Source organism: Schistocerca gregaria, chromosome 7 (genome assembly GCF_023897955.1).
Source record: "Schistocerca gregaria isolate iqSchGreg1 chromosome 7, iqSchGreg1.2, whole genome shotgun sequence".
Classification (NCBI taxonomy): domain Eukaryota; kingdom Metazoa; phylum Arthropoda; class Insecta; order Orthoptera; family Acrididae; genus Schistocerca; species Schistocerca gregaria.
Window position 1 is genome coordinate 205,311,168 of NC_064926.1, and position 23,183 is coordinate 205,334,350.

The 23,183-nt window shown below is 42.2% G+C and overlaps 1 protein-coding gene across 8 annotated transcripts in view; it reads right to left on the reverse strand.

The window, feature by feature from the left end:
• Positions 1–23,183, reverse strand: part of LOC126281595 (mediator of RNA polymerase II transcription subunit 25) — a 175,332-nt gene that overhangs the window by 124,384 nt on the left and 27,765 nt on the right. For all 8 annotated transcript variants that reach the window (XM_049980681.1, XM_049980688.1, XM_049980685.1 and 5 more), the window contains 2 exons: positions 11,063–11,288; positions 1,746–1,891 (listed from right to left, as the gene is read on the reverse strand). In XM_049980681.1, coding sequence (XP_049836638.1) covers positions 1,746–1,891; positions 11,063–11,288 — 372 coding nt within the window. The remainder of the gene's footprint in view (positions 1–1,745; positions 1,892–11,062; positions 11,289–23,183) is intronic.

Consider the following 23,183-nt stretch of genomic DNA (forward strand, 5'->3'; position numbering starts at 1 on the left):
CCCTGCAACTACTGAAAAGGCTGCTGCCCCTCTTCAGGAACCACATGTTTGTCTGGCCTCTCAACAGATACCCCTCCATTGTGGTTGTACCTACGGTATGGCCATCTGTATCGCTGAGGCACGCAAGCCTCCCCACCAACGGCAAGGTCCATGGTTCATGGGGGGGCATCAAACACTAATAACAATAATAATAAAAAAGTAGTAACTTAAACAGGGTGAAGTGTAAATGCTTTCTATTTTTACAGTAGCTTTCATCATCCTCTATTTCTGAACTTATGTAATAGTTCAACTGTTGTCACAATAAGAACATGTGACTGAAATAGCACAATATGTATAACCAGTGAGCGGCAACAGAAATAATTTTTAGTTCTGACAGTTCTGTTGAAATGTCAGATTGTGGACCATCACAATAATCTCAACCTCTCAACTGTGTAACATCCCTCCTCGAAAAAAACCTGAAGGTAATCCATTTCTCTTTAAGGAATTTATGCTGAAACATCGGTGAGTAAAGAGCAATAATATTATATGCTGCTACTGTGGTTCAAATGGCTCTGAGCACTATGGGACTTAACTATGTTGCTACTATAATGTGAGAGTTATGCTAGTTAATCTGTAACAAAGTAAAAACAGATTATTTCATACAAGTGATCAGAAAGAGTAATACTTGTGTGTGTGTGTGTGTGTGTGGGAGGGGGGACAGAGGTCACATTTGAAGAATGTATACAGTTTAAATTGACAAATGATACCTTTTAGCTAGCCACTACCAACACTCTCAAATCTCAGTTGTTGAGATATATCACAATTGTAATTTAACAATGGAAACTCCATGTTACTATTGTAATTCCATTGCATCAGAAGTAAGTGCTCATCTAAAGGACATGCTGAAAATAATGCCTCCAAATTTTTTTATGTGAAAGCTCTAAAAGGTTTTTAAATAAAACAAACATTATTAACATTCTGCACCTTTTTTCTTCAGGTCTGCATATTTCTCAGCATAGTCACTCTGGCGATGAACACATTTCTCCCAACAAGAGACCACTTTGTTGACAGTTCAGCGAAGAATATTTAACTTTGTTGATGTAGCCATAATCTCATCTCTCTGGCACCACTCCATCACTATCAAAGTGAGGTCCTCAAAGGTATTCTTTACATTTTCAAAACCGAAGAAAACTAGATGGGGCCAAGTCGGAAATGTATACAGGATGATCAATAACAGTGCACCCAAGGCATCAGATTGTTGCAGATGTTGCAATGCTCATGTGTGATATGGAACTGTCATGGTGAAGGAGAGAGTGCTCTATGTCTTGATGAAATCCTTGAATTTGCAAATTGATTACAGCATGCTGCTTCTCATGCACCGACATAGTTGAGGTTGTACACGATCATGTTGCACACTACAATTTGGAGCCCTCTAGCAGTAGGGGCTGCAAATATATAGACATGAAGAATAAAGATGTGGAATGTTAACCGCAATTGTTTGATTTAAACACTTTAAGAGTTTTCACATAAAAATTTTGGTGATATTACTTTTCAGCATGCGCCTGTAAGTTTTTAAATTCCTTGCCCTGAAGAACGAGAGCTGGAAGCCTATCACTCATCACTCCTATCACTCATCACTAACTGCCATTTCACCACTCAGCAACTTGCATGGTGGAGAGGGTCTCACAAATACTGTTCATATTCCTGGCCGCAACATTCAATTATTGTAATGATCAAACCATAATTTTACTGAAGTGTAAACTCACCTGTAACCTTTGAGAAGAACCAAATGACGTGGATCTTTAGCATAGTTCTTGGTTTGAGATGCAGGAAGATCACCTCCAGCTTTCTCATACAGTTTGAAAAGTGCAGGTATTTTTCTTGGAGATAGTACTGATAAATGAATTCCTCTCTGAAAAAAGAAGAAAAACTTGAATGTAATCATGTTGTTGTGTGCGTAAAGCACAACAATGTAAAACCTTAATCTATAAAAAGAGCTGATTTTCATCTTAAATATGTGCTTAAGAGAAGAAAGATAACAAACAATTTTCTGAAGCAATTACAAAATAAGCAAGACCTATCTGCAAAATTTTAGTTTTATTTGTCACTGGTATTTCTACAGAAATACATGTTTCATACACATCTGTCAACCCTTCATGTATACCCACAGGTAGTATAGCTCAAGCAGAGCACATGCATAGGGGTCCAGAGAAATGTGAACAAAGATTCCAAGACTTACCAAGCGGGAAAGCGCTGGCAGACAGGCACAATGAACAAAACACACACACAGAATTACTAGCTTTCGCAACCGATGGTTGCTTCTTCAGGAAAGAGGGAAGGAGAGGGAAAGACGAAAGGATGTGGGTTTTAAGGGAGAGGGTAAGGAGTCATTCCAATCCCGGGAGCGGAAAGACTTCCCTTAGGTTGAAAAAAGGACAGGTGTACACTCGCACACACACACATATCCATACGCACATACACAGACACAAGCATCCTTTCGTCTTTCCCTCTCCTTCCCTCTTTCCTGAAGAAGCAACCATCGGTTGCGAAAGCTAGTAATTCTGTGTGTGTGTGTGTGTGTGTGTGTGTGTTTTGTTCATTGTGCCTGTCTGCTGGCGCTTTCTATATATATATATATATATATATATATATATATATATATATATGTGTGTGTGTGTGTGTGTGTGTGTGTGTGTGTGTATATATATTAAAAACAAAGATTCCGAGACTTACCGAGAGGAAAAGCGCCGGTAGATAAGCACAATAAATAAAACACACACATACAGAATTTCGATCTTTCGCAACCGGCAGCTGCTTCGACAGGAAAGAGGGAAGGAAAAGGAAAGATGAAAGGATGTGGGTTTTAAGGGAGAGGGTAAGGAGTCATTCCAATCCCGGGAGCGGAAAGACTTACCGTAGGGGGAAAAAAGGACAGTTGTACGTTCGCACACACACACATATCCATCCGCAGATACACAGACACAAGTAGACATTTGTAAAGGCAAAGAGTTCGGGCAGAGATGTCAGTCGAGGTGGAAGTACTGAGGCAAAGAAGTTGTTGAAAGACAGGTGAGGTATGAGCGGTGGCAACTTGAAATTAGCGGAGGTTGAGGCCTGGCGGATATCGAGAAGAGAGGATATACCGAAGGGCAAGTTCCCATCTCCGGAGTTCTGACAGGTTGGTGTTGGTGGGAAGTATACAGATAACTCCAACGGTGTAACACTGTGCCAAAATGTGCTGCCTGTGCACCAAGGCATGTTTAGCCACAGGGTGATCCTCATTACCAAAAAACACTGTCTGCCTGTGTCCATTCATGCGAATGGACAGTTTGTTGCTGGTCATTCCCACACAGAAAGCTTCACAATGTAGGCAGGTCAGTTGGTAAATCACGTGGGTGCTTTCACAAGTGGCTCTGCCTTTGATCGTGTACACCTTCCAGGTTACAGGATTGGAGTAGGTGGTGGTGGTGGTGGGAGGGTGCATGGGACAGGTTTAACACCGGAGGGGGGGGGGGGGGTTTACAAGGGTAGCAGCCAGAGGGTAGGGAAGGTGGTTTGGGGATTTCATTGGGATGAACTAAGATGTTACGAAGGTTAGGTGGATGGCAGAAAGACACTCTTGGTGGAGTGGGGAGGATTTCATGAAGGATGGATCTCATTTCAGGGCAGGATTTGAGGAAGTCGTATCCCTGCTGGAGAGTCATATTCAGAGTCAGGTACAGTCCCGGGAAGTATCCTGTCACAAGTGGGGCACTTTTGTGGTTCTTCTGTGGGAGGTTCTGGGTTTGAGGGGATGAGGAAGTGGCTCTGGTTATTTGCTTCTGTACCAGATCGGCAGGGTAGTTGCGGGATGCGAAAGCTGTTTTCAGGTTGTTGGTGTAATGGTTCGAGGATTCCGGACTGGAGCAGACTCGTTTGCCACGAAGACCTAGCTGTAGGGAAGGGACCGTTTGATGTGGAATGGGTGGCAGCTGTCATAATGGAGGTATTGTTGCTTGTTGGTGGGTTTGATGTGGACGGACATGTGAAGCTGGCCGTTGGACAGATGGAGGTCAATGTCAAGGAAAGTGGCATGGATTTTGGAGTAAGACCAGGTGAATCTGATGGAACCAAAGGAGCTTAGGTTGGAGAGGAAATTCAGGAGTTGTTCTTTACTGTGAGTCCAGATCATGAAGATGTCGTCAATAAATCTGTACCAAACTTTGGGTTGGTAGGCCTGGGTAACCAAGAAGGCTTCCTCTAAGCGACCCATAAATAGGCTGGCGTACGAGGGGGCAATCCTGGTACCCATGGCTGTTCCCTTTAATTGTTGGTATGTCTGGCCTTCAAAAGTGAAGAAATTGTGGGTCAGGATGAAGCTGGCTAAGGTAATGAGGAAAGAGGTTTTAGGTACGGTAGCAGGTGATCGGCGTGAAAGGAAGTGCTCCATCACAGCGAGGCCCTGGACGTGCAGAATATTTGTGTATACGGAAGTGGCATCAATGGTAACAGGGATGGTTTCCGGGGGTAACAGATTGGGTACGGATTCCAGGCGTTCCAGAAAGTGGTTGGTGTCTTTGATGAAGGATGGGAGACTGCATGTAATGGGTTGAAGGTGTTGATCTACGTAGGCAGAGATACGTGCTGTGAGGGCTTGTTAACCAGCTACAATGGGGCGGCCAGGATGATTGGGTTTGTGAATTTTAGGAAGAAGGTAGAAGGTAGGGGTACGGGGTGTCAGTGGGGTCAGGAGGTTGATGGAGTCAGGTGAAAGGTTTTGTAGGGGGCCTAAGGTTCTGAGTATTCCTTGAAGCTCCGCCTGGACATCAGGAATGGGATTACCTTGGCAAACTTTGTATGTGGTGTTGTCTGAAAGCTGATGCAGTCCTTCAGCCACATACTCCCGACGATCATGTACCATGGTCGTGGAACCTTTTCCGCCGGAATAATGACGAAGGATCGGTCAGCCTTCAGACCACGGATAGCTTGGGCTTCAGCAGTGGTGATGTTGGGAGTAGGATTAAGGTTTTTTAAGAAGGATTAAGAGGCAAGGCTGGAAGTCAGAAATTCCTGGAAGGTTTGGAGAGGGTGATTTTGAGGAAGAGGAGGTGGGTCCCGCTGTGACGGAGGACGGAACTGTTCCAGGCAGGGTTCAATTTGGATAGTGTCTTGGGAAGTTGGATCATTAGGAGTAGGAGTAGGATCATTTCTCTTTGTGGCAAAGTGATATTTCCAGCAGAGAGTACGAGTGTAGGACAGTAAATCTTTTATTAAGGATAGGAGTTGACGGGTGTGTTCATTGGCTGAGTTGATGTGTAGATGAAGGATTAGGTGGGTGAGGGCAATGGATTGTTCAGTTTGGAACTGGTATAGGGACTGATGGAAAGAAGGGTTGCAGCCAGAGATGGGAACTTTAAGTGTGAGGCCTTTGGGGGTAATGCCAAATATCAGACAAAACTGAGAAAATAAAATATGAGAGCATAATCTAGCTAGGGCGAAGGCCTGTTTGCGGAGGGAACATAAATAAAACTTAATGGGATCGTTGTGGGGGTGCTGTGAGGGTGACATGGTATTAGAAGGTGTAACATGAGGCTGAAATGAAAATGAAAATAAAAATAAATGGGGAGAGATAAAGGTGAACTAGAAAGCAACTGGAGATCTGGTGTGAAAAAAGGCGAAAAAGTGTTGGTTAAAGATGGGCTATGTTGATCCTGTGGTGAACTCGGGTTGGTAGACAACAATGTGCATAACCGCCCCCGGTGTAAAACATGTCCCATGCACCCTCCCACCACCACCTACTCCAGTCCTGTAACCCAGAAGGTGTGCACGATCAAAGGCAGAGCCACGTGTGAAACCACCCACGTGATTTACCAACTGACCTGCCTACACTGTGAAGCTTTCTATGTGGGAATGACCAGCAATAAACTGTCCATTCGCATGAATGGACACAGCCAGACAGTGTTTGTTGGTAATGAGGATCACCCTGTGGCTAAACATGATTTGGTGCACGGCCAGCACATCTTGGCACAGTGTTACACCGTCCAGGTTATCTGGATACTTCCCACTAACACCAACCTGTCAGAACTCCAGAGATGGGAACTTGCCCTTCAGTATATCCTCTCTTCTCGATATCCGCCAGGCCTCAACCTCCGCTAATTTCAAGTTGCCGCCACTCATACCTCACCTGTCTCAACAACTTCTTTGCCTCTGTACTTCCGCCTCGACTGACATCTCTGCCCAAACTCTTTGTCTTTACAAATGTCTGCTTGTGTCTGTGTATGTGCGGATGGACAGGTGTGTGTGCGAGTGTATACCTATCCTTTTTTCCCCCTAAGGTAAGTCTTTCCGCTCCCGGGATTGGAATGACTCCTTACCCTCTCCCTTAAAACCCACATTCTTTCATCTTTCCCTCTCCTTCCCTCTTTCCTGATGAAGCAACCGCCGGTTGCAAAAGCTCGAATTTTGTGTGTATGTTTGTGTGTCTATCAACCTGCCAGCGCTTTTGTTTGGTAAGTCACATCATCTTTTTTATGTTTGTGTGTCTATCGACCTGCCAGCGCTTTTGTTTGGTAAGTCACATCATCTTTTTTATGTTTGTGTGTCTATCGACCTGCCAGCGCTTTTGTTTGGTAAGTCACATCATCTTTATATATACCAAGCGGGAAAGCGCCGGCAGACAGGCACAATAAATAAAACACACACACAGAATTTCTAGCTTTCGCAACCGACAGTTGCTTCTTCAGGAAAGAGAGGGAAGGAGGGGGAAAGACGAAAGTATGTGGGTTTTAAGGGAGAGGGTAAGGAATCATTCCAATCCCGAGAGCGGACAGACTTACCTTAGGAGGAAAAAAGGACAGGTGTACACTCGCACACACACACACACACACACACACACACACACACACACACATATCCATCCGCACATACACAGACACAAGCAGACATTTGTAAAGGCAAAGAGTTCGGGCAGAAATGTCAGTTGAGGCGGAAGTACTGAGGCAAAGAAGTTGTTGAAAGACAGGTGAGGTATGAGAGGAGGCAACTTGAAATTAGCGGAGGTTGAGGCCTGACGGAAATCGAGAAGAGAGGATATACTGAAGGGCAAGTTCCCATCTCCGGAGTTCGGATAGGTTGGTGTTGGTGGGAAGTATCCAGATAACCCGGACGGTGTAACACTGTGCCAAGATGTGCTGGCTGTGCACCAAGGCATGTTTAGCCACAGGGTGATCCTCATTAGCAACAAACACTGTCTGCCTGTGTCCATTCATGCGAATGGACAGTTTGTTGCTGGACATTCCCACATAGAAAGCGTCACAGTGCAGGCAGGTCAGTTGGTAAACCACGTGGGTGCTTTCACACGTGGCTCTGCCTTTGATCGTGTACACCTTCCGGGTTACAGGACTGGAGTAGGTGGTGGTGGGAGGGTGCATAGGGCAGGTTTTACACCGGGGGCGGTTACAAGGGTAGGAGCCAGAGGGTAGGGAAGGTGGTTTGGGGATTTCATAGGGATGAATCAAGAGATTACGAAGGTTAGGTGGAAGGCAGAAAGACACTCTTGGTGGAGTGGGGAGGATTTCATGAAGGATGGATCTCATTTCGGGGCAGGATTTTAGGAACTTGTATACCTGCTGGAGAGCCACATTCAGAGTCTGATCCAGTCCCGGGAAGTATCCTGTCACAAATGGGGCACTTTTAGGGTTCTTCTGTGAGAGGTTCTGGGTTTGAGGGGATGAGGAAGTGGCTCTGGTTATTTGTTTCTGTACCAGATCGGCAGGGTAGTTGCAGGATGCGAAAGCTGTTTTCAGGTTGTTGGTGTAATGGTTCAGGGATTCAGGACTGTAGCAGATTCGTTTGCCACGAAGGCCTAGGCTGTAGGGAAGGGACCGTTTGATATGGAATGGGTGGCAGCTGTCATAATGGAGGTACTGTTGCTTGTTGGTGGGTTTGATGTGGACAGATGTGTGAAGCTGGCCATTGGACAGATGGAGGTCAACGTCAAGGAAAGTGGCATGGGATTTGGAGTAGGACCAGGTGAATCTGATGGAACCAAAGGAGTTAAGGTTGGAAAGGAAATTCAGGAGTTGTTCTTTACTGTGAGTCCAGATCATGAAGATGTGTCCAGATCATGAAGATGTCATCAATAAATCTGTACCAAACTTTGGGTTGGCAGGCTTGGGTAACCAAGAAGGCTTCCTCTAAGCGACCCATAAATAGGTTGGTATACGAGGGGGCCATCCTGGTACGCATGGCTGTTCCCTTTAATTGTTGGTATGTCTGGCCTTCAAAAGTGAAGAAATTGTGGGTCAGGATGAAGCTGGCTAAGGTAATGAGGAAAGAGGTTTTAGGTACGGTGGCAGGTGATCAGCGTGAAAGGAAGTGCTCCATTGCAGCGAGGCCCTGGACGTGTGGGATATTTGTGTACAGGGAAGTGGCATCAGTGGTTAACCTCCCCACTCCACCAAGAGTGTTTTTCCGCCGTCCACCTAATCTTCGTAACGCCTTAGTTCATCCCTATGAAATCCCCAAACCACCTTCCCTACCCTCTGGCTCCTACCCTTGTAACCGACCCCGGTGTAAAACCTGTCCTATGCACCCTCCAACCACCACCTACTCCAGTCCTGTAACCCGGAAGGTGTACACGATCAAAGGCAGAGCCACGTGTGAAACCACCCACGTGATTTACCAAATGACCTGCCTACACTGTGACGCTTTCTATGTGGGAATGACCAGCAACAAACTGTCCATTCGCGTGAATGGTCACAGGCAGACAGTGTTTGTTGGTAATGAGGATCACCCTGTGGCTAAACATGCCTTGGTGCACAGCCAGCACATCTTGACACAGTGTTACACCGTCCGGGTTATCTGGATACTTCCCACCAACACCAACCTATCCGAACTCCGGAGATGGGAACTTGCCCTTCAGTATGTCCTCTCTTCTCGATATCCGCCAGGCCCCAACCTCCGCTAATTTCAAGTTGCCGCCGCTCATACCTCACCTGTCTTTCAACAACTTCTTTGCCTCAGTATTTCCGCCTCGACTGACATCTCTGCCTGAACACTTTGCCTTTACAAATGTCTGCTTGTGTCTGTGTATGTGCGGATGGATATGTGTGTGTGTTTGAGTGTACACCTGTCCTTTTTTCCCCCTAAGGTAAGTCTTTCCGCTCCACATCCTTTCGTCTTTCCCTCTCTTTCCCTCTTTCCTGAAGAAGCAACCGTCGGTTGCGAAAGCTAGAAATTCTGTGTGTGTGTTTTATTTATTGTGCCTGTCTACCGGTGCTTTCCCGCTTGGTAAGTCTTGGAATCTTTGTTTTTAATATATTTTTCCCATGTGGAAGTTTCTTCCTATTATATATACCTCTCATGGCAGATTTCATTTCTCATAGTTCCCCATCCCCTCCCAAGAATGCTTCACAAGCCATTTCCAAATTCTTGCTGTAGTAGGAAGGAAGAAAAGAAGGAAGATTAAAGGTTAACATTCCATCAATAGCAAGGTTTTTAAAGGTGGAATACATGCTTGGATCAGGGAAGGAAATCAGATGTGACCTTTTGAATAAATCATCCTGATATTTGCCTTAAGTGATTTAAAGAAATAACAGAAAACCTAAATCTGGCTGTCCCAATGAGGAATTTCACTGCTGTCCTCAATAAGAGTCCACTGGTTTACCACTGGACCACCTAGCTTTGTAGCCCTTTAACTACTGATGTTCATAAGAAGTAATCAAGATGGGTATACATCTTCATGTTTTCATGGCGTGTAGATTGTTCTGTAAAATTTTGGGCATGCAACAACATAAATTCAGCTGCTTCTTCTAATGTTTTGGCTGAATACCACCCAAATAGTTGGACAGTATTCAGCTGAAATATTATGAGCAGAAGCTGAATTTATGTGGCTGCACGCCCGAAATTTTATGGAAAAAGGGTATAGTTTGTCATCTAACATGGCAATCAATTTTTGTGTCAGGACTAAAATTTTCTGAAGTTGTGCTCCTAACATGTACTAATCTTATTGCCATCACCCAATTACTAAGAAAAGCTTTTCAATGCCGTTACAACTTGTGCAATATCTATATCAGACACTATACTCCTTTTCAAACAATTTATTTGGCCTATGATTCACAACTTCCCCCCAGTGAATTACTTTGGGTTCTCCTCCTGCTATACACTTTACCATTACCCCTTACCACTGATTAGACACGTTCTACCGTAGGGTGATCTATCATCTGTAAGACATACCACATCACGTTCCATCTGAAGGGCAACCATTGTTCCGCTGTTTAGCCTAACATGTTGTGAAATGTGCACTAACACATCAACTAAGATGAAATGACACAGTCAGCCATTTCTGAAAATACATAACAGCTGCAAGTGATCTGGATCCTATCTCCAACAGCCATAGCTGAGAACATTCTAAGTGGAAACTTACTCTACAGCATCATATTACCCCTCTGGACTAAAGACTTACAGCATAAACTTCTCTGCCATCCATTACTGTTGCTGCAAAATTTTCTACTTCATTATTGGTCTGTTTCAAGTTTTCTGTTTTCAGTCTATCCTCCTCATATTTTTTTAATAGGCCTTCGCCAAAAATAGACCAACACACACACACACACACACACACAAACACACACACACACACACACACACACACGGACACATGGCCACAGGCTCTGGTTGCTCATATTTTGTGCTGACTACCGTCTCTGGTAGAGACCAACACACACACACACACACACACACGCACGCACGGACACATGACCACAGGCTCTGGTTGCTCATATTTTGTGCTGACTACCGTCTCTGGTAGTTTTAATTTATCAAGTTCCAAATATCATCTTTTTCTAGTATTACATGTGTTCGCTTAGTCTTGTCCCAGTGTGTTTCCCTTGACACAATATTCTGGTTACCTAGTTACGTGTATTTTCCTATACATTTCAATCTATAATGTTCAGTAAATGAACCTTTAGGTACAAAAGCTAGTGTTTACATCTCTAAATTGCAGTTTCAGTTTGGAGTTAATCATTTTTAGAGACAGAACTCAGTTATAACATTAATTTGTCTCGACTGGAGTAAATGCCAAAGTCAACTCACACAGAACAGTTACCTTGCTGAGAACAGAAGCAAGCTGCTCAACATTATGTCCAACAAAAGCAGGTGACTCTGTAACTGCCATTAAATATGGAGGTGAATTACATAGTAGTACGCAATGTCTCTGAAGCAAAGGAAGCACACTCGCTTCTCTGCGCTGCTGCATGTCTTCAAAACACTGGAGCGCAGATGCCAAGCCTTCAGCCACATTTCCATTTGATTCACCCCTGCCTCCCACAGATCTGTAATTAGCATTAAAACATATATATGACTATTCAGATGCCAAGTCTTGGAACACAAAAATGCAAAGTACACTACTGCTAGTATGGTAACAGAAACTATAGAAGAGCTGACATACACTAAAAACGAGAGCACAACCATTGTATCCTAACATATTAGAAAAATACATATCAACAAACAGTAAAACATACAGGGAAGATGCAGAGATGGAGGAGAAACAAAAATTGCTCCAACCCTGTATTAGGGAAGATAAAAGTTGTATGTATGGACTAGTGTTCCTCCCTCCAACAGAGAAAAAAATTACCTTCACTGTTGGCCTAAAGTCTGGATGTACAGTTCAGTGGATTGACAATAATATACTTTGTATGATCAATCCATAAAGTTGTGGAACTTCAGTGGTAATCAAATTTTGTATGCTGTTAATATTTGGACTGTCTACTGCCCAGGTAGAAATACTGGCACTGGAATGTTCCCATCCACTTGACAAACCAGTAAAGCAAGCCAACTGTGTATGAGCATATTCCAAACCATAGTCAAAAAATACCACATGGGTGACAGAGATATATGCTACCATAAACCCTCAGTGAAGGATGTCTTTGCTGAGATTATATGGGCTTCCTAGGATTTACAAGAAGAATGTACCCCTATGGCCCACAGCAGCAAGATTGGATCTCGTATATATTACATGGCCAAGCGTTCAGCATTGTTCTTGAGACCTCTTGTTGAGAAATGTCTCCGCCACATCTGGAATTCAGTACATTTTATCAGAAGCTCAGATTTGCCAGTTTTTTTAATGATGTGTCATTACCAAGAATGTGTCATTATTTACTACTGTTGTTATCCTTGATTACAAAACATTTTAATGGATAGATTGTAACATTGTTTGACTCTTCAAGCTTTTCCGGTGGATATGTTGTAAACAGTCTTCATGGGTTTGCCACCAGATAACATTGTGCATATTCCACAATATCTCCTCGAAGAAACTGTTCGACATCTTCAGGTGGTTCAACCTTGCTGGTGGCTACGTATGACTGAGGTCAGTCGTACCTTGCCGCCAGAAAGTTTGAACCACCTGAAGATGTCACACAGCTGCTCCGAGGAAATATTGTGGAATTTCTCCACACATTGCTATTTATTTCATAACAAATTTTATGAACAAATTTTCCACTGCTGATTCTGTGGATGGGTATTTTGTATGCAAAAGGAAGCTGAAAATCTATAGTCAAGGACATTGGAACAGGGGTGTAGGAGAAGAAATAAAAGACATTTTACTTGAGAAAATGGGCTTGGCAGTAGGAACAAGAGGGAGGAAATATTAATTGAGTTCTGAAATAAATTTTAGATGATAATAGCAAATACTCTGTTCAAGACTCACAAGAGGAGGATATATAATTTGGAAAGACAGAGAGATTCGGAAAGGCTCCAGCTGGATTATATCATGGTCATCCAGAGATCCTAAAATCAGGTATTGAATTGTAAGGTGTAACCAGCAGCATATATTGACTCAGAGCACAATTTAGTAATGAAAAGTAGACTGAAGTTCAAGAGAATCACCTGAAAGAAGCAATTTGGAAGGATGTGGGATACAGAAGTACTCAGGAATGACAGACACATTATAAGTTCACTAAAAGGACATGAATACTGTGATAAGAAACAACAGAGTACATAGCTCAGTTGAAGAGGAGTGGATGTCTCTAAGAAGGAAAATCACAGATGTTGGACGAACATACATGTGTACAAGGAAGGTAACTCTGGAGAAACCTTGGGTAACAGATGAAGTACTTCAAGTGACTGACTAAAGGGGGAAGTAAAAAAATATTCAGGGAAAGACAGGAACACAGCAACATAAATCTCTTCATAATGCAATAAATAGCAAATGCTGGACGGCCAAAGTGAAATGGCTGCAATAAAGGTATGAAGCAATTGAAAAAGAAATGATCATCAGGAAAATTCATTCTGAATATAGAAAAGTCAAAACAATGTTTGGTGAAATTAATAGCACTGGTGATAATGTTAAGAATGTGATGAGAAGTGTTAAACACAGAAGAGAACAGAATACGTCAATGAAGCAATGAAGAAAATAAAAGAAATATTCAAAAGTGCGATTAAAAATCAGGGTGAAAGGACATCAGTGAAATGATTTGCTGGTGACATTGCTATCCTCGGTGAATGTGAAGAAGAATTACAGGTTCTGTTGGATGGAATGGACAGTCCAATGAGTACAGAATATGGATGGAAAGCAAATCATGAAAAGAATGAACGTAATGAGATATAGCAGAAATGAGAATAGTGAGAAACTTATCAAAATTGAGTATCATGAAGTAGGCAAAGTTAAGGAACCCTGCTACCTTGGAAACAAAATTACACATGATGAACAAAGTAAGGAGCACAAAAAAAGCAGACTAGTGCAGGCAAAGAGGGCATTCCTGGCCAAGTCCACTGGTATCAAACATAGGCCTTAATCCGAGGAAATAGTTTCTTAGCCTGTACCTTTGGTGCACAGCATTGTATGGTAATGAAGTGTTTGAGACATAGAGCTACAGAAGAATGTTGAAAATCCAGTGGACTGATAAGATAAGGAATGAGGAGGTTCTCCACAGAATCGATGAAGGATGAAATACATGAAAAACACTAACAAGAAGAAGGGACAGGATGACATGACATGTGTTAAGGTTCAGGGAATAATCTCCCTGGTATAGACAGAACTGTAGAGGGTAAAAACTATAGTGGAAGACAGAGATTTGAATACCTCCAGCAAATAACTGAAAATGCAGGGTGAAAGTGCTACTCCAAGCTGAAGAGTGTAGCACAGGAGAGGAATTCATGGCGGGCTGCATCGAATCAGTCTGAATTCCGATGACTCAAAAACATAAAATGAAAATGATTTGCTGTGTACTCACACACACTTGACTCCTACCAGTGTATAAAGTGGATGGCAAAACCTTACTGTCAGTCTTCGTGGGTATCTTCAGGGGTGACTGAACACTTTATAGCACAAATATCAGCTGTAGACAAAGTCTGGTTATGGCCGAATTCGTGTAATTTTATGGATCAAGTATTGGAATAAGGCTGGGCATCTCGGACATATTCTGAGTCGTGGTCACCTTTGTGCTCATACGGCAAAGACTACCAAATCCACCGGTTATTCCCTCAGTCGTTAGGGGTAAAACCCAATGGGACCTGCTTCCTTGGTACTTTAAATATGATGCTGGCAACAATCAGAGCAAAATGCCTCGGACCTTTGGAGGTGACGGAGTCCCGCCTCTAGCTGACAAACCAGGGACTCCTAAGATACGACTTGGCAAACAAATGGTAATGAGATGGGGAGCTATTAATATCAATGGGGGCTACTCTGGGAAGAAGGTAGAGCTGGCAGAGGCTGCAAGTAAGATGGGGCTGGACGTTTTACCTGCTAGTGACATTCGGGTAAGGGGTGAGAAAGAAGAGGAAGTGGGAGAATACGAGATTATGGAATAGGAGGCAAACTTTTGCAAGCAATTAAAGGTCTTTACATGGATAGTCAGGTAGCAGTCAGAGTTGACGGTAAATTGAGTTCATGGTTCAGAGTAGTTTCAGAGATAAGACAAGGCTGCAACCTGTCCCCACTCTTGTTCATATTATTTATGGATCATATGTTGAAAACAATAGACTGGCTGGGTGAGATTAAGATATGTGAACACAAAATAAGCAGTCTTGCATATGCGGATGACTTAGTTGTGATGGCAGATTCGATTGAAAGTTTGCAAAGTAATATTTAAGAGCTAGATCGGAAATGTAAGGACTATGGTATGAAGATTAGCATCTCCAAAACGAAAGTAATGTCAGTGGGAAAGAAATATAAACAGATTGAGTGCCGAATAGGAGGAACAAAGTAAGAACAGGTGGACGGTTTCAAGTACTTAGGATGCATATTCTCACAGGATGGCAACATAGTGAAAGAACTGGAAGCGAGGTGTAGCAAAGCTAATGCAGTGAGCGCTTATTTACAATCTACTCTCTGCTTCAAGAAGGAAGTCAGTACCAAGACTAAGTTATCTGTGCACCGTTCAATCTTTCGACCAACTTTGTTGTATGGCAGCGAAAGCTGGGTGGATTCAGGTTACCTTATCAACAAGGTTGAGGTTACGGATATGAAAGTAGCTAGGATGATTGCAGGTACTAGTAGATGGGAACAATGGCAGGAGGGTGCCAACAATGAGGAAATCAAAGAAAAACTGGAAATGAACTCTATAGATGTAGCAGTCAGGGCGAACAGGCTTAGATGGTGGGGTCATGTTACACACATGGGAGAAGCAAGGTTACCCAAGAGACTCATGGATTCAGCAGTAGATGGTAGGAGGAGTCGGGGCAGACCAAGGAGAAGGTACCTAGATTTGGTTAAGAATGATTTTGAAGTAATAGGTTTAACATCAGAAGAGGCACCAATGTTAGCACTGAGTAGGGGATCATGGAGGAATTTTATAAGGGGGCTATGCTCCAGACTGAATGCTGAAAGGCATAATCAGTCTTAAATGATGATGATGATGATGAGTAATATGCTGTAACAACATGAAGATTCACAATTGGTTGTATGGCATGAAGTTTCCTCTGCTTAAGACCCATTTTCTTTCCTTATGATACTACTCTGTATGGAAGGTAGTGCAAGATGACGAAGTGATCATTGGAGTGCAACTCACTGAGCACTTTCGATGGAGTAACATCTAAGGGATCAAGGGAGCACAGAGAGATACTGACAGCATGTAATGACTCATTGAGCTGCTGGCCTTCATTTTACATTCACAAGACCCTCAGGATCAACCAATAAGGTAGATGATAACTAAACTGTGCAGCACATCTGAAGCCTCAAATGACTCCACAGGGAAGGAATAAATGAAAGTGTGTATAATGAGACCAACAGTAGTCTCCCAATTCAAGGCAACATTAGGTCACAGACACAGGAAACACACTGACATTCTAACAAAGCTGTATTATAACACTGCTTACCAGTCAGTTCGAGCAGGTCTGGATAAAGGATGCTACACGTTGTTAAAAAAAAAAGAGAAGGCCATTTTTCTATGAAGACATAAAAGCACCACTAATGCCAGCACATTTGACAGATAGCACAATGTGGTGTCTAACTGGATGCTAGTGGACATAGTCGCAAGAGGGCAAGAAGGTAGTGTGTTGGAAATGTTACTAAGAGCAGATAACATTTGTGCCTCTGCTATTGGCAAAACTTACCCACCATGAAGTAATCCACCGCTTTCAGAATGGCAGCAGGTACACTGAAGGTTATTTCCCTGTGCGAGTGACTGTTGCAAGATGCTGCATGGCAGGAGGGATTTAATACAGCAGTAATTCAAAGGTTGTAAATTGTTTTACATTACTAATAAAGCTATTTAACATGCAAAGGCACTGCATGGGGGGGGGGGGGGGGGACAAACTTAATTACAGAATGTATACACGTAGTTCACCTATGGGTTTTGCCAAGTGAGGTTGCGAGTATCAAAATATGTGACATAAATGGCCATACTTTTGATTGCTTTGACTTATAAGTTCAATTTCTTTTTACACCGGTAATGAAACATAGATTGTAGTGTTTGACATTAATTTCAATTTGAAACCTCTACCCATTCCTGACAAAAATGGATGTTAACAGATGGACATAGAGTCAGACAGCAAAGTGATTGTATAAGGAGTCTGTTTTTACAGATTGAGATAGGAAACCCTAAAAATGTGATGAGAAAGCATGTTTAAAGGACCACTCTATAGATGGAATAGTAGCTTAGTTAGAGATGATGTAGAGGTACACTTTAAAAATTAATAACTTCAAAATACCTTAAGTGATCAACACAAAGTGTCCACTGACAGCACTTGAACAACAATATCGAAAGTAAACAATCAATTTTTGAAAATATAATATAACTGGATAGATAAAAAGCCTACTCACCAACCAGTGGCAGGAGAACACATATGTCAAGGTGTTTAAATCTGCAAGGTTTCAGAGATAGTGGCTCCTTCTTCTGGCAGAAAGCTTGAAGGGGAAGGAGAAGTGTTGAAGGAAAAGGACTGGTGAGGTTTAGGAAATGAGGAGATTCGGAAAAGTCACCCAGAACCCCAGGTCGGGGGAGACTTACCAGACAGGATGAGAAGGAAAGAGTCTTTCTTTCTTTCTTTCTCATTCTGTTCAGTTAGTCTCCACTAATCCAGGGTTGTGGGTAACGTTTTCGAACTCTCCCCATTTCCCAAACCTCACCAGTCCTTGCCTTCATACCTCTTCCTTCTCCTTCAACACTTCTACCAGAAGAAGGAGCCATCATCTCTAAAGGCTTGAAAATTTAAATACCTTTATATTTTCGCTCTCCTGCCTCTACTTGACGAGTACATTTTTTTGTCAATCCAGTTACATTATAGGCAACGGCCTTGCTGCAGTTGGTACACCGGTTCCCATGAGAGCACCGAAGTTAAATGCTGACAGTAGTGGCCGGCACTTGGATGGGTGACAATGCGCTGTTGCCATTTTTCAGGGTGCACTCAGCCTCGTGATGCCAATTGAGGAGCTACTCAAACAAATAGTAGCGGCTCTGGACACAGAAAACCATCATAATGACCAGGAGAGAGGTGTGCTGACCACAGGCATGATAACGACCAGGAGAGAGGTGTGTTGACCACAGGCCCCTCCTATCCACACCCTCAACTGAGGATGAAACGGCGGTCGGATGGCCCCAATGGGCCACTTGTGGCCTGAAGACAGAGTTCAGTTACATTACAATATTGAAATTAAATATAAGAATTTTATAAAAGCAATAAAATATAAATAATGACCTGGAATATTGATTCTGATGTATAAAAAAACATTTAAATATAAAATAATTTGGAAGACAATAAGGATAGCAGCAGTATGGGACAATAAATTATCTGTCAATGGAGAATTGACTCTAGCTTTAAACAGTTCATGCCTTATAAAGCTAATTTTGGCCCTTTCAACATGATGAAGCACAAAAAACTCATGAATTAAATACTCTAGCAAAAGGTAAAGTTGATGAAATGAGAGTACCATCTGATGTGCAATATTTATGGTAGTGAGGTTTTTTTATTTGTCAAAAAGGTAATGCAGCCCCTGAGAGATATTATGCAAGATTTGCCTGTCAAAAAGCATCCAACTGGTATACGAGGGGGGGGGGGGGACCCAAAAATAACTGGAATTTCTTTATAGAAAGCATATACTTTATTGTTTTCAAATACAACTTTAACATCCTTCAAAGTACTCTCCATTAGCATTAATACACTTGTCCAAACGTTCATTCCCGAGTTCAAAGCACCTTTTAAATTCGTCCTCTTTGATACCTGTTAGCACTTTCATGACATTGTGTTTTACGTCTTCCACATTCGCAAAATGCTTCCCTCTCAAGTCTCTTTTTCATCCTCAGGAATAGGAAGAAGTCCGAGGGTGTTAAATCCGGGGAATAGAGTGCATGGGTCAAGGTAGTCATTTTCATTGAGGCCAAAAACTGGCGAACGCTGAGAGCCGTGTACGCGGGAGCATTGTCGTGATGTAGGAACGACATGTCAGAATCCCACAAAGCCAGACGTTTTCGCGACAAACTTCTGCGAAGCCGTTTCATTACCTCCAAATAGAATTGTTGGTTTACTGTCTGGTTTTCAGGGACAAATTCGGAGTGTACAATCCCTTTGATGTCAAAAAAAAACAGATCAATATTGTTTTCACATTCGATTTCATTTGTCGAGCTTTTTGGTTGAGGTGTGCCAGGTGACTTCCATTGTGATGACTGTTGTTTGCTTTCTGGATCGCACCCACAGCACCATGACTCATCACCTGTAATGATTTGGTTGAAAAAATGTGGATCATCTTTGAATGCGTCCTTTATTTCGAGACAGGCTTGAAAGCGATGAACCCTATGATCTCTGGTAAGAAGCCTCGGCAAGAATTTTGCTGCAACTCTTCGCATCCCCAAATCGATGGTCAAAATGCACTGAATTGAGCTCCAGGACAATCCAGACAAGTTCTTGAGTTGTTCGATTGTCCTGCATAGATGTTCACTGATGAGATCATGGATTTTGCCAATGTTGTCTTCACTTTGAGCAGTTGAAGGACAACTGGGAATGGGGCTGATCTTCAACCACCAATTCTCCCTTTTTAAACCGAGAAAACCATTCGTACACTTGCGTTTTACAAAGAGCATGGTCTTTGTAGGCTGTCTGCATCATCGCAACAGTTTCTGCTGCGTTCTTGCCAAGCATCACTACTGCACGTTGTTCGTAGGAACTAGCCATTTCCTCGTGTCACGTCTGCACTGTACGCACACTCAAAGAACTGCCAAAGAAACCACACTTCTCACTGTTGGGTGACGCCGCATGGCAGAATGACTCAGCAGAGCTCCTACTACAACCCTCCGGCGGCACAACCTGCTACTACAAGTATGCGATGTGCAGCATTAAGATTCCGGTTACTTTTGTGTCCTCCCTCGTATTTCAACATGCCACGGATATCAGCAAGTGAGTGCAAGTTATTTCAAACATTTGTCCATAAATGAATTCTTTTTTACATTTTGCAATGACAAATGAAGGCTATTTAAGTCATAATGACCATGGGCAGTACGTTGAAGAAGTTTGTCAAGCCAAATCCTATATGGATGTGTGGCACATGTTTGGAATTTTTTGTGTGAGAAGCCTATGAACTTGTAAAATTTCTGAACAAATTCATGCACTTAGAAAAGTTTTCCGCAGTCAATTTGATGGACTACAATTCTGAACAGCAGTGTGGTGTTAAGGACTCGCTGCAGTCTTGGTCAAGCTCACTGTTAAGCCTGTTGAACTCACAGTACTTAACCAAGTTTTTTATTTATTTCGTTTACTCTTCTAAATACTAATTTTTATTTACTAAACAGTACTCTGTGTTCAGAGCATTTTACTTCACTATACAAATCCTGCCTGCAGTTTAGTCAGTTATCTGGAACTTACCAGCACAGTAATGAAGCAATGTGAGGATGTGTGGTTACCTTTTATATGCAGTCACTGAACTTTGAAAATTGGTCTGACTCTTGTGTGCACACTGAGTGTGAATACAGAGACAGGGTGAGTTCACACACTCTCAGCACTCTCCCCACTGAGACTGGCTTTTTCACTGAGAACATAATCACTCAATCCTCCATGTCTGTTCTCAATATATTTATGTCCGACTGTACTATGGGAATCATTTTAGTGGAGATTTTATTTTTTTTTTCATCCCTTCATTTTCACAATCCTGTGAAAGACTGTGAGGGATTGGATGACAATATAATCTATGGATTATTACAACAATGTGATGGTTTTAAGTAGATTACAACTTTACAAAAATGAATAAATCCACTTTCTGAACTGAGCAAAAAAATCTTTCCTTACAAATACTATGACTATGGTAGTACACCATGCAAATACAAGGGGGCAGTCAATAATAATGCAAAACTTATTTTTCTGGAAGCAGGTTGGTTTTATTCAGTATTCCAGCTCAGCATATTATTCCCCACTCTTTTGGCTACAAAACCTATTATTCTACATAATCTGCATTTGATTTGATGGCCTTATGCCACCTTACTGAGAGGGCCTGTACGCCTGCATGGTGTCGCTCTACTGGTTCACAATGGAGGCAATGTCTTGCTGTATCAATAACCTCCCCATCATCCACATACTGCTTGCCACAGAGTGTATCCTTCATAGAGACAAACAGATGGAAGTCGGAAGGTGTGAGATCCGGACTGTAGGGTGGATGAGGAAGAACAGTCCAATGAAGTTTTTTAAGATGCGCCTGGGTGCACAGACTTGTGTGAGGCTCTGTGTTGCCAATGGAGAAGGAAGAGTTTGTTTACATTTTTGTGGCAATGAACACACTGAAGGCATTTCTTCAATTTCACAGCTGTGTGCGGCCAACCAGCATGTGGGAGATCAGACTGGTTTGTGCAACTTTTTTTGCGATGATGACATACGCCTCACTCAACGACTCATTGTGCTTTTTGTTCACTGCCAGCTCTCCGTAGACATTCTGCAAGTGCCTATGAATATCTGCGAAGCTCTGGTTTTCCGCCAAATTAAACTGAATGACATCTCTCTGCTTGGAATGTACCTCCCTTACAGATGTCATTTTGAAGGCTACAAATAGTGCTGCTACTGACCGTAACTTCATGAAACTACAGGGACTGAAGCAAGAATATTCTGTGTTGTCCCCAACAAATAGCATATTTTTTTCAACTGAAATTGGCCAGAAATAAAAATGGTTGCATTACTTATTTACTGGCCCTTGTACATTAACAGTTTTTGATGATGTCCAATAATGTCACTGTCTGGGAGGGTGTGAGGGCTGTCCCTCCCAGCTGACCAGCAGGGTGGAACTGATACCCATCAATCCCAACACTGCTGAACTCTATATCCCGTCTCACATCAACAATTATGATGGACAAGTGAGCTATAAACAAATAATAGGTAACATTCTAAAATTATTTATAATTAAAAATTACAAATGTGAATCATTAGTTCCACGCCACCAGGCACATTCAAGCACATTACCTCATAGTTAAATAAAATTAAGATGGTCCTCACATAAAATAGTACTTCATGAAAGGAATATTAGCTCTATAAAAGGACAAACTTTTGCCTTGTGCATGTGGCTATCCGACCGGTACTTAAACAAAAGAAAAGACATAACTTGATGTTGCTAAATTCTTATCACAAGCCTGGTTGTCTACTGCATATGCAGTCTTGTAACTCCAAATTCCAATGTGGTCTAGTACTAAACGGAATGACTCCTCTTTACCCTATTTCTGTAGGGAAAACAGAGTATTCTGGACAAGATCATTTGCTTGGTACTTCTCTGCGTGATTTTCAGGGCACTGTGAGTTGTATCAGGTGAGGAAAGCCTTGGTACAGGTACATCTCATCTGCTGGAGAGTCATCAGGACTGCATCCAACTTAACATCGATTCTGCTGGTAGGCAAATTCTTATGACATAGTCTAAGAAAACAATGGAGCAGATAACAAAGTCATCTTGCTTGGAGTAAGAAGTGTAAACAATTTTGTCATTACAGTGTTTGTTTCAAATGCACAGCATGCATAGAGATACATAAAATCTGCTGTAGTCAACTTTGTGTATATACATATACAGTACTTTCAAATTTATCCTGGGTCACTTTATCAGCCAAGGTGGCTGCTTGCTCCAACACTGTAGGAGAAAATCAATATCCGCTACAAGCTGCCTCACCTGGATCCCTAGAGGCTTTGTGGTTCAAGAATGGTTGCCATGCTGGAGGGTAAGCAATGACAGTGGATGCTGAAGACTCTTTGGCTGACTTAACTTTAAATGCATGTTGTATGGTCAGGAAATGTCACAGACAGGAAGTGGTGGTTCACTAACTTCAACACAGAGGCTAGGGATAGAATTTGTAGTATAAGCCCCTGCTGTCATTCTGATGACAGCACTGTGTACTGTATCCAGCATTTTTCCATATTAAGTTCAGTCTAAACAATAAACGGTACACTCATAGTTCAGATTGTACCAAAAATAAAATTGTTGTAGACTGGATCTATTAGCAACACAGACTTTTCCACTAAGACAGTTCAAAATGCCTAAAGTTTTATATACTTTACTGTAGGATCTCACAAGTGTGGTGGCCATGTGAGCCTTTGATCGCATATGAAAGCCAGGACATGACTGATTGATTGTCATCAAAACATAGTTCTTGTTTATTAAAAATGTGAAAATACAATGTTCATTTTAAGACTTTCTATATTGCAAAACCCATTCCATTACTAATGGTCATCTTTCACTGATGTTAATAAAACATATTTTCCTTTACTTTATTTCAAAGCTGGGAACTGTGAATTGTAGTGACTCTCCAAATTCCTTTTTTTGTTACTGTAACTTTCTT